At 38.5% G+C, this 15,989-nt stretch overlaps 1 protein-coding gene across 3 annotated transcripts in view; it reads left to right on the forward strand.

Annotated features, from left to right (window-relative positions):
* The window catches only part of RECK (reversion inducing cysteine rich protein with kazal motifs), an 87,183-nt gene that overhangs the window by 49,189 nt on the left and 22,005 nt on the right, over nt 1-15,989 (forward strand). For all 3 annotated transcript variants that reach the window (XM_040481671.1, XM_040481670.1, XM_040481672.1), the window contains 5 exons: nt 706-842; nt 2,790-2,930; nt 4,348-4,536; nt 7,312-7,434; nt 9,723-9,894. In XM_040481671.1, coding sequence (XP_040337605.1) covers nt 706-842; nt 2,790-2,930; nt 4,348-4,536; nt 7,312-7,434; nt 9,723-9,894 — 762 coding nt within the window. The remainder of the gene's footprint in view (nt 1-705; nt 843-2,789; nt 2,931-4,347; nt 4,537-7,311; nt 7,435-9,722; nt 9,895-15,989) is intronic.

Genomic DNA, 15,989 nt, shown 5'->3' on the forward strand with positions numbered 1-15,989 from the left:
GATGTTGGTGTGCGTCTTGGTGCTCCTTGGAACTTGATGACTGATTGAAGATTATTTCAACCTTAAACAGAATCCAGATCAATTCTCTGGCATGACTTGGGGATCACCTGAGTAAGGGGGAAAGTGAGGGGCAACAAGCTAGAGGCAACCAGTGGGAAATTTATAGACTCTTAGTATGGAAAATTTATAGAAAAGGAATCAAATCCCTTTGGAGGATTGAGAAAATTTTAAAGTAGTGTACTTCCAGTTGTTACAGGCCAAACACCTTAATGTTGATAACTAAAAATATATTTAAAAAGAGAAAGGGAGAGAAGGAGGAAGGGAGGGAGGAAAAAGCAAGCAAGCCTAAGGTCCTAAAAGAAAGGATGGATGATTTTGCAAAAAGCCTAGTTTAATTTCCTTTCAAAGAAGGGACAAGTCACATCAATACTAGTAACTGTATGAGCGTAAAATTTGAGCAAGGCCTTTGATCTCAGATAAGAGAAAGCTACGGATGTTTTGATACTATAATACATTACTTACTACTATGCAACCTCAGGTCTTCTATGACTCCTGTTTTCTTTTGCTGTTACTTTGATCTAACCAATTGTGAAACATTGTTATGAAAACTCACCTTCTGGAAAGCTTCAGAAACAGGATTGATATTGATTAGACAATATGAGGAGGTTCTTGAACCCCAAATTTGTGTATATTTTTCTTTTTAAGATCAGATTGTGTGGAGATTCTCAAGAAATGTGGGGACCAGAACAAATTCCCCGAGGACCACACAGCTGAAAGTATTTGTGAGCTTTTGTCACCTACAGATGACCTAGAGAATTGTATACCTTTGGATACATACCTCAGTAAGTTCTTTGTTTTTTTAGATTTCAAATACTTCTCCCTTCCATCTCTGCCCTTCATGTTTGATTTGGATGAACATCTGTCTGTTGAGAATATGTGGTTTAATGATACTATCTCAATGGCAGACTCTTATCTTATTTGCTTGGCCTTTTTGGCTTGAAAAGAATTGTCATCTTAAAATATATAGGCACAAGTGATTATCTTATCAGTCTGAGGAAGTAATAAACTATTATCAATCAGGAATTCTAAGTAGTGAATTTGGGGCCAGCATTCTTAGATATGGGGCCAGCTCCATATCATTGCTGTCTCCTTACCATGATTTGTCCAGGAAGTGAAATTTCCCCAGGGAATCTTCAGCTTTTTGTCATCAGAATATTAGTGGACCAGAGCCAGGCATTGGCTGAGACTGACCCACCAAATAGGGAGTAAGAAACGATGGTCTGGGTTAGTACATAAAGGTGGAACTTTGTCTATGCCGAAATACTCCTGCCAAGAGCCAAGCCAAGAGCTAGAAGAATAAGTTGGTATCTCATTGAGGGGTCATGGTGCTGAGCTTCTTGGCAGGAGGTGACCATGGGTCGTGGAAACCAGAGGGATGATGAGTAGAACCCATAAACACACCAAAAGCGATAGTCAGGGTAAGGAAAGTGTCTGTGCTGCCGCCAGGGGGCATTCGTGTCCCGAGCTGGCTGGAAAGGCAGACTTGGATCCAGCTCCTAATTTTTTTGTTTTCCTGTGTCAGATAGGACTAAGTTCTACCGCAAATAACAGAAAAACAGGTAGAAGTAAAAGAAAACCCAGAAATAAGTAGTCCAAGGCTGTTATGGTGGCTCCACCATCCAGAGTCCAGGCTCTTTTGCTTTCCGTGCCTTCGTTAGTGCTTGGTTTCCATCATCAAGGTTACTTCAGGTACTTTATCGTCACAACATGACTCCTGGAACTCTAGCCACCATATCCTAGTGTAAGGGAAAACCACCCTCGCTGTAAGGGAAACTGAGAAAGATGATCTTTTTAGCTGTGGGCCCATTGTCATGCTAAGCAAAACTGGAATTCTATTATTAGTGAGCAGGAAGAAAAGAGTATCCAAATCTGTTAGATTTGCAGCTAATGATATCAGCCACACTTTCCTAAAGCCAATAAACTATGTCCCTCAGCCTTCGTGACCAGTATAGCGAAAAAGAGAGCCTTGGCCAGAATCTAGACCTCTGTGACTTCGAACAGATCACTTCTTTCAGCCTCAGCTTTGCTGTTTATAAAAGGATTGGGCTGGATGTGATGAACTCCAAGAACCCTGATACCTTCATTAGCTAACAGTCTGAGTCTGGCCTAAAATCAAGTAAGCAAAACTAATACCTCCACAAGCCTAGACCTTATTAGAGCAGTGAAATATATGTGCAGAAGGAAAAAGGTTAAAGAAATGGGGTTTTTTTTTTAAGTTTTAGTACTCTCTTTAAATATTACATGAGACTCTTCCTTAGTCATTATTTCACAAGTTAACAAATATAATCATGGTACAGCATCTATCTTACCATGGTGAGTTATTATAGTTTATGGTAAAATGTGCCAAGTTATTCCTCTTAGGCGTAAGCACCTGTTTGAACACCTTACCCAAAGTATACCAGTCATTTTCCATCCCTTTATACAACTTATTACCTATCAGTAGGTGCCTTTTTTATTTATACGCACGAAAACACATGTGCACAAGTGTTTAGAATCTTGTCCAGCATATTGTAGGTACCCAAAAAATAAACAAGTGAATGAATGTATGTATGTTTATGCTAAATTCACAAATTATCAGAGAATCTGTGTGTTTTAATAGTTTATTAGAATCAGGCCTCACTTTATGCTCATGAGCTCTCCATTTATTAAAGTCATAGTTAATTCAGGTAATTTACAGACCTCTGTTACCTTTTGGGGTTGGTTAAACTGATCTGTGTTTGGTTTTTCAGGGCCTAGTACTTTGGGTAACATTATAGAAGAGGTCACTCATCCCTGTAACCCAAATCCTTGCCCTGCTAATGAGCTCTGTGAGGTAAACCGGAAGGGGTGTCCATCTGGAGATCCCTGCCTTCCATACTCTTGTGTTCAAGGTAAGAGGTAGATGGGTGTGAGTGTAGGGTGGGTATGGATTTGTGCTGCTGATGTTTCTGTATAGGCATTATCTTTGGAGTGAGGTCGCAATTGACTTTATTTTCAAAATTATGTTTTTCTATAACATTTGAGGTTTTCCCAATAAACACGTTAGTTACATAGGCAGGAGAAGACAAATACAAATGTAATTTTCAATTATCATTTAGATTGTGAACTGACTCTCATAATGAGTTATAGGGTTCTTGGAAACAAAAAAATAAAAAACCTTGAGCCAATTTTTATAAATTCTCTGCCATGTTGTAACATTTGAGAAAATGTACTGCACGTTGTGATTTTGTCTTTCTTTGCTTTAGTTATAAGGAGAAATGGCATACTCATTGGGATGTACAGTTATCTCTGAAAAGCTTGATGTTTTATTGAGATGCATATGATTTTTTTAAAGTTTATTTATTTATTTTGAAGGGGGGAGAGGCAGAGAGAGGGAGAGAGAGAACCCCAAGCAGGCTCTGCACTGTCAGCACAGAGCCTAATGTAGGGTTCAATCTTACAAACCTGTGAGATCATGACCCGAGCCGAGATCAAGAGTGGGACACTTAACCAACTGAGCCACCCAGGTGCCCCAAAATACATATGATTTTAAGACTGATTTTTTTTTTGAAATGCAGGAGGCCTCTTGAATAAAAAATGTTTATCCTATAGAATAATTTTGATAGTCTTTATCTCTTTGGGCATCCCTTTAGAGTACAGTCATGGCAATATTTTGCTGCCCTTTATCTATTTCCCAATTGAAAATGTTTATCATGTTAAAATCACCATTTAAAAATTTCTGTGAAGTTAAAAGGAATAGAATATTGAATTAAGTAAGCCTGATGTCTCAAAGGATCATCTATAATATTTGTGTAATACCAGAATATATCAGTAATGCAGTCATGATAAATCTTGTTAAAATTGGAAATGTATGGGTTTCCTTAAGCCCAATCAAGTATTCAACTTTTCATTGACTTTAAGGTATGCTGGTATTCCATCGCTAAAAGTTTTCCTGACCAAGAAGAATATTCTAAAAATAATGTACATTTCCATAGTCCATTTTTAAAGTATCTGTGATTTTTAAATATCTTTGATAAGCCCAAAGCAATAAAAAAGTACATATCTTATGGCATTTTTGTACTGAGCTATAGCTGCCTTTGGAGTATAGGTCCTTAATCAGCACCTTCTCATGGAACATGGAATTTTTCATTTGAGAGAATATGTTTTGGTCAGTAAACCAAACCAATTCTTTAACTTAGTGGAATTTCTATTACATAATCTTTAATAGCCACACAGTACCTATAAGACTTGTGTAAAGTGTATATGTAATATCATAAAACAATGACATTGAACAATGCCATCTCTCTCAGCTAATTTTTGTTTGTATAGGTTGCAAATTGGGAGAAGCCTCTGATTTCATCGTCCGTCAAGGGACACTAATCCAGGTGCCATCATCTGCAGGGGAAGTTGGTTGTTACAAAATTTGCTCATGTGGACAAAGTGGACTCTTGGAAAACTGTATGGAGATGCACTGTATAGATCTCCAGAAGTCATGTATTGTTGGAGGAAAAAGAAAAAGTGAGTCTTGGACTGTATTTATTTGCTTTTTGTTTTTAATATGAGATTATTTATTTTAATTTTGTAGGATGGACATTGGATAGATTCCCACCAAAGAGTAAGGTCTATACATCAGATCTCCAGGGAAGTATTTTTCAAACTGTACTCTATAGGACACTAGGACTTCTAAGGAACCCTCTTAGGAGCCTCCTCACAAAGAGACTAATGACTAATAATAATTAATTAGTACTTACTGAGCTTTTAGTTGTGTGCCAAGCACTATGCTAAGTCTTGGCCTGTGTTATCTCATGTGAGCCTCCCAATTGCTCTTTGATTTCAGTACTCTTATGAAGAAGCTGATGCTCAGAGAGATCACCCAGCTAGTCAGTGACAAAACAGAATTCAGTCCCAGGCCTATCTGACTCTAGAGCCCGTGTACTCCACAGGCAAGGACACAGGTGTGCTCCTTCTTCTCAAGTGTGTGTCTTTAACGGAAGTAAAAGTCAGAGTTTGACGTCATGGAAAGCGAACTGGAGGATGGAAACTACACTGTTGACTAAGCATTGGGAGAGAGCAGATTATGAAGTGCCACCCTTTTATATACATACAATGGAATATTACTCAGCCATCAAAAAGATTGGAGTCTTTCCATTTGCAATGATGGGGATGGAACTAGAGCATATTATGCTGTGAAATAAGCCAATCAGAGAAAGAAATACCATGAGGTCATTCATATGTGGAATTTTAGAAACCAAAGAGATGAACATAGGGGAAGGAAAAATAAAATAAAAACAGAGAGAGACAAACCATAAGAGACTCTTAACAATAGAGAACAAACTGAGGGTTGCTGGAGGCAGATGGATGGGAGGTGGGCTAAATGGGTGATGGGCATTAAGGAGGGCACTTGTTGTGGCAAACACTGGGTGTTATATGTAAGTGATGAGTCACTAAATTCTACTCCTGAAACAAACACTACACTATATGTTAACTAACTTGAATTTAAGTAAAATCTTTGGGACACCTGGGTAGCTCAGCCATAAGTGTCCAACTCTTTTTTTTTATGTTTATTTATTTTTGAGAGAGAGAGAGAGAGAGAGAGCACAAGTGGGGGAGGGGCAGAGACAGAGAGGGAAACACAGAATCTGAAACAGGTTCCAGGCTCTGAGCTGTCAGCACAGAGCCCAATGCAGGGCTAGAACTCGGGAACGATGAGATTATAACCTGAGCCGAAGTTGGATGCTTAACCACCTGAGCCACCCAGGCGCCCCTTAAGTGTCCAACTCTCAATTTCGGCTCAGGTCCTGACCTCACAGTCATGAGATCCAGCCCGCATTGGGCTCCACACTGGGCATGGAGACTGCTTAAGATTCTCTCTTTCCTCTGTCTCCCTCCTCATCTGCCCCTCCCTAACGCTTGCTCCAAATAAATAAATAAAGTCTTGGAAGAAAAAAAAAAACCACCCTTTGATGCCCTCTCTAAAAGTCTGAGGGTATTGCATTCTCACTGCTACTTTAATCATCTTTTGCTTATAGCCCTAACAACTGATATATGACCTTAAAAATTGTGGGGAAAAAAATTGCTACTTTTGAGAATGTACTCCCCCACAGCTGTTCACTCTGCTACCCTCATCCCTATCTCCACCCCCATCCCCATCGATCAGAGTAGTTCAGCTTTTATATAACTCCTGGTTTTACTCTTCTGCGTGAGATCTTATTAGAAAGAAGGGTGCTTTTGGCTAAAAAGGGACTGCAAGTGTCTGCCCTAGAACAAGTCAGGTATTCTTTTTTTTTAACTTTAGTTTTTTGAGAGAGAGAGAGAGAGTGAGTGGGGCAGGGGCAGAAAGAAAGGGAGAATGAGAATCCCAAGCAGACTCTATGTTGTCAGCACAGAGCCTGACTTGGACTCGATCTCACAAACCATGAGATCGTGACCTGAGCCAAGATCAAGAGTTGGACACTTAATCGACCCAGGCACCCCCAAGTATTCATTTTTTAATCCATATTCTACTTAGGCAAAGTGTAGGGTAGGTACCTTGTATCACAGAATATTTCTGAGGGTAAACATTCCTTCCATAGATTTCCACTGATTAAATGCATATTTTTTACAGGAGAACATACTAGTGCCTTTTGGGGCTAAAATCGCATGAGGGACTGAGGTCATACCGTACATGATCAGATGAGGGAGAATGTGATCCACAGAAGGGAGCAAACCAAGTGGTGCTCTTCAAGGACCTAGTCACTCCTGCCAGGGCATCAGGAGAGTCTTTGATTCAAAGATGGCCTCAGGGCTGGTTCGGGAAAGTTGAGCAAAGTTCCAGAAGGAGGAGAGGACCATTTGAGGCAGAAGGGACAGCCAAAAGCATTCTCAGAGAATAGGGAGCCGTCTAGTTAGACTAGCACATTAGGGGTTTGGAGGGATATGGTGGGAGTTAAATATTAAAATATAAATATTACAGATTTAACTCCCCTGTTTGTGTATTCAGAAGTGATCTTTCAAGAATTTGTTTTAAATTTTTATTTAGGGGCGCCTGGGTTAAGCGGCCGACTTCGGCTCAGGTCATGATCTCACAGTCCGTGAGTTCAAGCCCCGCGTCGGGCTCTGTGCTGACAGCTCAGAGCCTGGAGCCTGTTTCATATTCTGTGTCTCCCTCTCTCTGACCCTCACCGGTTCATGCTCTGTCTCTCTCTGTCTCAAAAATAAATGTTAAAAAAAAAAATTTAAACTATTACATTTTTAATTTATGATTTATTTATAAATGCATGAAATAGATCAACATTTTATGTCTCTTTTTCTCAGGTCATGGGACATCCTTTAACATTGACTGCAATATCTGTTCTTGTTTTGCTGGCAATTTGGTGTGTTCTACCCGCCTGTGCCTCAGTGAGCACAGTTCAGAAGATGACCGTCGCACCTTCACAGGTAACCATGGTCACCCAGAACCTATCCCCAGCAGCCATCATCTCTTTGTACCCGTTTCCCTTCAAGGCAGCTTTGATGGTCTTGCCATAACCTTGTACCTAGTAAGATAAATACATAATCCGAGAGCAAGGTACTTTTCCTCTCTGGATCTGTTTCCTCCTCTATGAACTGAAGGCATTAAACTAAATGTTTTCTTAGGACCCTTCCAGCTCTAATATTCTTGAATTCTATGAGTCAAAATGAACAGGGTCCGTGATTGGGATGGTTTTGGTTAAATGGGACTTTTCTACCTGCCAAAATACCTCATCTCCCCCTACCATTGTGTGTGTGTGTGTGTGTGTGTGTGTGTGTGTGTGTGTGTGTGTGTTTTACTGCTAATTTTTAAAAATTAGTTAATTTGTTTATTGTTTAATTTACATTCAAGTTAGTTGGCACATGATGCAACAATGAATTCAGGAGTAATGCCTCTACCATTATGTTATAAAATGTCCATGTATTTTCTAAGTTTATTTCTGTTCTAATGTTTTTCTCATCACCTTCTTCCCTGAACTGCCTTAGCTTACTGGTTCATTAGGTAGAGACCCCTATAAAGCTATAGGTAGAAAAAGAAGAATCCTCCTTCCAATGTAGTGTATAAAATCTAGAATTATGGCATGCCTGGGTGGCTCAGTCGGTTGAGCGTCTGACTTCAGCTCAGGTCACGATCTCACGCTCTGTGAGTTGGAGCCCCATGTTGGGCTCTGTGCTGACAGCTCAGAGCCTGGAGCCTGCTTCAGATTCTGTGTCTCCCTTTCTCTCTGCCCCTCCCCTGTTCATGCTCTGTCTCTCTGTCTCAAAAATAAATAAAAACATTAAAAATTTTTTTCTTTTTAATCTAGAATTTAGATGTTTGAAGTCTAGCTTAGGGGATTTCTGGAATGTCAAAAGGTAATTAATACCGAAAACAAGACAAAGAAAGATTGTAAACTCTTCATGTAGGCTCCTTCCACTCTCATCTCATTAGGGAAGAGGAAGAACAAGAAAGTAACTTGCAAATTATTGTAATTTTGAGACTTAAGCATTTTTATGAACGTCTTGTTGGGCTGGGACAATATCTGAGTCCCAAGAAATGTGGTACACTTTGTGGCCAGTAAAATCTCCTTAGAATCTGCTAGCTAAACAGTCACTAACTTAATTTACTCCAGAACATGAGGGACTGTGCACTACAGGGAAAAGGGTCCTGCTAGTTGTAAAGTTCATCTTCCAAAAACATTTAGATATAAATAAGTAAGTAGTCTTCTGTGTAAGTCTTTAGTTCACTCTTCATTCCCACATGGTTTTATGGTCTCTCTAAGCAGAATGAACTGCTCTCATCAAAGCAGAGCAGATAGAGGATAATAATAAGAATAACAATGATGACAATAAAGCATCAAGATTGACACTCAAGGTGGAGAGAGGGTGGGGTGGAGTTAGTCCTGCCTTTACTTCCCCAGCAGCCTGCTGTTCACTTCTTACTTCTGATTTCCTTTTTATTTCCAGTGGGCTGGAGGTACAGGTTGGCAAATCCCTAATCTATCCTCCTCCCACCCCACTCCACGTGTAACTAAGTTCAGGGAAAGAAGAATCAACTTGCTGCTGCAATGGCATGAAATGGGGTAAAGGAGGCTACCTGGTTTCTCTTTACCTGGAATCAAAGGTATTCCAGATCTGGAGAAAAGCATCTACCAATAGATACCCAGAGACTGTGCTGTTGCTGTTAACAACTATAGCTGTCTCTCAAGAAAAAAGCATCGCTTCTCAGTAGCCTTTTTACTTACTGGAGCATAATCCCAGCAGCATAAAGCATAGGAATGTTAAGAAAGTACTATTCTTGATTGATTACTCATAAAAATTTTTAAGTCTCAAAATTTAAGTAATTTCCCAAGTTACCTTCCTGTTCTTTTGGTATTACCCTTTAACATTCCAGAGATCCCGCAAGCCATACTTTATACATATTTTATACATACTAAATTGAGAGGAGCATTCTTCTCCTACCTATAGCTTTTTTTTTACATGGGTTTCTACCCCTGGGATCAAGGCCAGGAAACCCTCAATTAGGTGGTAATAAATGGAACAAAGGAAAGCCATTATGCAGACAAATGGCTTTTCAGAGCCTCACCACCTGTAAAAACAGTCAGGGATTGGAGTGATGCTTTTTCCTGACTCAATTCACAATTCTGTTTTAATTTGAGACCTCCATGTTAATTAGGAAATATGAGGGGCAAGGGAATGTACAAGTGCCCATCAGTGAGTCTGTATCCTCTCCACAGGTCTGCCCTGTAACTGTGCAGATCAGTTTGTCCCCGTGTGTGGGCAGAATGGACGCACTTACCCCAGCGCCTGCATTGCTCGTTGTGTGGGCCTCCAAGACCATCAGTTTGAGTTTGGATCGTGCATCTCAAAGGATCCATGTAATCCTAATCCCTGCCCCAAAAACCAAAGGTAAACTAAATGGCTCCTTATCTTTTTCTTTTTTTTTTTTTGTAAGTTTTTATTTTAATCCCGCAGTGCTCATCACCTATTTTACCCATCCCCACCCACCCACCTCCCCTCTGAAAACCATCAGTTTGTTCTCTATAATTAAGAGTCTGTTTCTTGGTTTGTGTGTGTGTGTCTCTCTCTTTTCCCTTCCTTGTTTGTTTTGTTTCTTAAATTCCACATCTGAGTGAAATCATATAGTATTTGTTTCTCTCCAACTGACTTATTTCACTTATTTAGCATTGTGCTCTCTATCTCCATCCATGTTGTTGCAAATGGCAAGCTTTTATTCTATTTTATGGCTGAGTAATATTCCATTGTATATGTATACCACCTCTTTATCCATTCATCACTTGATGGACATTGGACTGCTTCCATAGTTTGGCTATCGTAAATAATGCTGCTATAAACATAGAGGTACATGTATCCCTTTGAATTAGTGTTTTTATATTTTTTGGGTAAATACCCAGGAGTGCAATTGCTGTATCATAGGGTAGTTCTATTTTTGTAGAACTTCCATATTGTTTTCCAGAGTAACTGCACCAGTTTGCATTCCCACCAGCAGTGCAAGAGGGTTCCTTTTTCTCTGCATGCTCACCAACACCTGTTGTTTCTTGTGTTGTGGTTTTAGCCATTCTGATAGGTGTGAGATGATATTTCAGTGTAGCTTTGATTTGCATTTCCCTGATGATAAGTGATGAGCATCTTTTCATATAGATTGGCCATCTGTACGTCTTATTTAGAGAAATGTCTGTTCATGTCTTTTGCTCATTTTTTAATTGGATTATTTGCTTTTTGGGGGGTGTTGACTTTTATAATTTCTTTATGTATTTTAGATACTAACCCTTTAGTCAGATATGTCATTTGCAAAAACCTTCTCTCACCATGTAGATTCCCTTTTAATTTTGTTGATTGTTTCCTTTGCTGTGCTGAAGCTTTTTATTTTGATGTAGTCCCTCTAGTTTATTTTTGTTTTTATTTCCCTTGCCTCAGGGGACCCATCTAGAAAAAAGTTGCTATTGCCAACATCAGAGAAATTACAGCCTGTGCTCTCTTCTAGGATTTTTATGGTTTCAGGTTTCATATTTAAGTCTCTAATCCATTTTGAATTTAGTTTTGTGTATGGTGTAAGAAATGGTCCAGTGTCTTCCTCTGGCATGCTGTCTAGTTTCCCCAAAACCATTTGTTGAAGAGACTATCTTTTTCCCACTGGATATTCTTTCCTGCATTGTCAAAGATTAATTGACCGTATAATTGTGGGTTCATTTCTAGATTTTCTATTCTGTTCAGTTGATCTATGTGTCTATTGTTGTGCCAGTACTATACGGTTTTGATTACTACAGCTTTGTAAAATAACGTGAAGTCTAGAATTATAATGCCTGTGGCTTGGCTTGGCTTTTTCAAGATTGTTTTGGCTGTTCGGGGTCCTTTGTGGTTCGAAACAGATTTTAAGATTATTTGTTCTGGTTCTGTGAAAAATGCTATTGGTATTTTGACAGAGACTACATTAAATGTGTAGGTTGCCTTGGGCGATACAGACATTTAAACAATATTTGTTCTTCCAATCCATGAGCATGGAATGTCTTTCCATTTCTTTGTGTCATCTTTAATTTCATACATCAGTGTTTTATGGTTTTTAGAGTACAGGTCTTTCACCCCTTTGGTTAGGTTTATTCATAGGTATCTTATTATTTTTGGTACAATTGTAAATGGAATTGTTTCCTTAATTGCTCTTGGTGCTGCTTCATTATTGGTGTATAGAATTGCAACAGATATCTGTAGATTGATTTTATGTCTTGTGACTTTACTGAATTCATTTATCAGTTCTAGCAGTTTGTTGGTGGAGTCCTTTGGGTCTTCTATATATAGTGTCATGTCTTCTGCAAATAGTGAAAGTCTTAACTTCTTACTTACTGATTTGAATGCCTTTTATTTCTTTTTGTTGTGTGATTGCTGTGGCTAGGACTTCTAGTACTATGTTGAATAAAAGTAGTGAGAGTAAACATCCTTGTCTTGTTCCTGACCTTAGGGAAAAGGCTCTCAGTTGATCCCCATTGAGGAGGATGTTAGCTGTCAGTTTTGCATATACGATCTTTATTATTTTGAGTTATGTTCCCTCTAAACCTACCTTGTTGAGGGTTTTTATCATGAATGAATGTTGCACGTTGTCAATTTTTTTTTCTGCATCTGTTGGAATGATCACATGGTTCTTACCCTTTCTCTTACTGATGTGATATGTAACATTGATTTGCAAGTATTGCAGCCCAGGAATAAATCCCACTTAATCATGGTATATGATTGTTTTTTTAAATGTATTATTGGATTCAATTTGCTAACATTTTATTGAGGATTTTTGCATCTGTGTTGATCACACATATTGGCCTGCAGTTCTCTTTTTGTGGTGTCTTTATATGGTTTTGATATCAGGGTAATGCTGGCCTCAAAGAATGAATTTAGGTTTCCTTCCTTTTCAATTTTTTTGAATAGTTTGAGAAGAAGAGATATTAACTCCTTTTTATTTTTATTTTATTTATTTCTTTATTTTAAAAAAAAATTTTTTTTAATGTTTATTTATTTTTGAGACAGAGACACAGCATGAGCAGGGAAGGGGCAGAGAGAGAGGGAGACACAGAATGTGAAGCAGGCTCCAGGCTCCGAGCTGTCAGCCCAGAGCCCGACACGGGGCTCAAACTCACGAACTGTGAGATTGTGGCCTGAGCCGAAGTCGGACGCTTAACCGACTGAGCCACCCAGGCACCCTTAACTCCTTTTTAAATGTTTAGTAGAATTCACCTGGTCCTGAACTTTTGTTTGTTGGAAGTTTTTTGATTATTGATTCAGTTTCTTTGCTGATGATCAGTCTGTTCAAATTTTCCGTTTCTTCCTATTTTTGTTTTGGTAGGTATGTCTTTCTAGGTTGTCTAATTTGTTGGCATATAGTTTTCTAAAATTCTCTTACAATTGTATTTCTGTGGTGTTTGTTGTTATTTCTCCTCTTTCATTTGTGATTTTATTTATTTGGATCCTTTCCCTTTTTTTTTTTCTTGATAAGTCTGGCTGGAGTTTTATCAATTTTATTGATTTTTTTCAAAGAACCAGCTCCTAGTGTCATTAATATGCTTTATTGTTTTTGTTTTGTTTTGTTTACATATCATTTATTTGTGTTCTAATCCTTATTATTTCCTTCCTTCTGCTGGTTTTAGATTTTGTATGTTCTTTTTCTAGCTCTTTTAGGTATAAGGTTAGGTTGTTTATTTGAGATTTTTGTTGCTTCTTGAGATAGGCCTGTATTGCTATAAACTTTCCTCCTAAAACCACTTCTGCTGTATCCCAAAGGTTGTGAACTGTTGTGTTTTCATTTTCATTTGTTTCCATGTACTTTATTTATTTCCTGGTTGACCCATTTACTGTTTAGTAGTATGTTATTTAACCTCCATGTATTTGTGGTCTTTCCAGATTTTTTCTTATGGTTGACATCTAGTTTCATAGTGTTGGGCTCAGAAAAGAGGCATGGTATGACTTTGATCTTTTTAAATTTTTTGAGGCTTCTTTTGTGCCTTAATATGTGATCTATTCTGGAGAATGTTCCATCTGCACTTGAAAAGATTGTATATTCTGCTGTTTTATTTAGGACGGAATGTTCTCAATATATCTGTTAAATTCACCTGCTCCAGTGTGTCATTCAGAGCCGTTGTTTCCTTGTTGATTTTCTGTTTAGATGATCTGTCCATTAATGTAAGTGGGGTGTTAAAGTCCCCTACTATTATTGTATCATTATCCATTATTACTTGTACATTTATATTAACCATTTTATGTATCTGGGTGCTTGTATCTGGGTGCTTCCAAGTCGGGTATATAAATATTTACAATTGTTATAACTTCTTGTTGGATTGTCCCCTTTGTTATTATATAGTGTTCTTCTTTGTCTCTTGTTACAGTCTTTGTTTTAAAGTCTAATTTGCTGATACAAGTATTGCTACTCTAGCTTTCTTTTGACATGAATTTGGATGATAAATGTTTCTCCATCCCCCCACTTTCAGTCTGCAGGTGTTGTTAGGTCTAAAATGAGTCTCTTGTAGGCAGCATATAGATAGGTTTTGTTTTCTTATCCATTCTGTCACCCTTTGTCTTTTGATTGGGCCATTTAGTCCATTTACAGTCAAAGTAATTATTGATAGATATGTATTTATTGCCATTTTATTGCCTGTGTAGTGGTGCTTTCTGGAAATTTTCTCTGATCCTTTCTTGTTTTTCTCTCTTTCATGGTTTGCTGATTTTCTTTAGTGATGTATTTTAATTTTTTTCTTTTTATTCTGTGCATATTTATTAGTGGTTTTGATTTGTGGTTACCATTAGGTTTGTATATAACCCCTTCTGCATATAGCAGTCTATATTAAGTTGATGTTTGTTTAAATTTGAACAAATTCTTTATTCCTCTCCTCCCCACATTTTAGGTGTATGGTATCATATTTTATATCATTTTATTTTATGAGTTCCTTGACTGAGTTTTTACAGAAATACTCATTTTTATTGCTCTTGTGTTTCCTATCTTTATAAGCCATTTTGGTCTTTCCTTTTCACTCAAACACTACCCTTAAATAATTACTTCAGGGCTGGTTTAGTTGTCATGAATTGCTTTAGTTTTGTTTGTCTGGGAAGCTCTTTATCTCTCCTTCTATTCTGAATGATAGCCTTGCTGGGTAGAGTGTTCTAGGCTGCAGGTCTTTCCCATTAAGCACTTTGAATATATCCTTTCTGGCTGGGAAAGTTTCTGCTGAAAAATCATCTGATAGCTTTATGGAGTTTCCTTTGTATGTAACTGTCTTCTTTTGTCTTGTGGCTTTTTTAAAACTTATTTGTTTTGAGAGAGAGAGAGAGAGAGAGAAGCAGAGAGAGAGGGAGAAAGAGAATCCCAAGCAGGCTCTGCACTGTCAGCACAGAACCCGACATAGGGCTCAATCCCACAACCTTAGGATCATGACCTGAGCCAACCAAGAGTCGTATGCTCAACCAGCTGAGCCACCCAGGTGCTCCAGTATTTTTTTATTTATCACCATATCTTGCCATTTTAATTACAATATATCTTGGTGTGGATCTTTCTGTTGATTTTGTTGGGGGTTCTCTGTGCCTCCTGGATCTGGATATCTATTTCCTTCCCCAGATTAGAGAAATTTTCAGCTATTGTTTCTTCAAATAAATTCTCTACCCACTTTTTCTCTCTTCTTCTTTGGGATTCCTATAATACAAATACTATTACATTTGATGGAATCACTGAATTCCCTAGGTCTATTTTCATTTTGCATAATTCTTTTTACTCTCTTTTGTTTAGCTTGATTACTTTCCATTACTCTGTCTCCTAGATCATTAATTCATTCCTCTGCTTCTTCCAACCTGCTGTTCATTCCACTAGGCATGTTTTTTGTTTCATTTATTGAGCACTTTATCTCTACTATGTTATTCCTTATCTCTGTGTTAAGGGTCTCACTGATGTCTTCCACTCTTTTCTCAATTCTAATGAGTATCCACATGATCATTGCTTTAAATTCTCCATCAGCATGTTAATTCTATCGTACTTCAATCTCTGGCCATGCCCGTGTCCTGTTCTTTCATTTGGGATAAATTCATCTGTCTTCTCATGTTGTCTAAGTCTCTATGCCTGTTTCTGGGTGTTAGGAAAGTCAGCTATGTCTCCTGTTCTTAAGGATGGTGGCTTTATGAAGAGGTCCTGTAGTGCCCTGCAGTATAATGTCCCCTATTCTCCAGGGCCTGCTTCTGGGAGTGTCTCCAATGTGTGCTGCAGGTGCTCTGCTGTTTTATCCTGGCTACTTTATCCTTCAGGCCAGTTGTATGCAGAGGCTCTTTGCCTGTTGTGGGCACTGTTTGCTCCTGGTCTGAAAGTGGAGCATTTTAACTAGCTGTGCTCTGGTCTGTTTGTGAAATGAGACATGTTGCCACTGCTACTGGAACCAAGTCTCTGCAAAATTCCCACATGGGAAGATGCATCATGAGCAGGGGTTTGGGCCAGTCTTCTGCAGGAGGGGGCTCACCACACTGGGACT

This window comes from Herpailurus yagouaroundi, unplaced genomic scaffold (genome assembly GCF_014898765.1).
Source record: "Herpailurus yagouaroundi ecotype Mexico unplaced genomic scaffold, PumYag 160, whole genome shotgun sequence".
Lineage (NCBI taxonomy): Eukaryota > Metazoa > Chordata > Mammalia > Carnivora > Felidae > Herpailurus > Herpailurus yagouaroundi.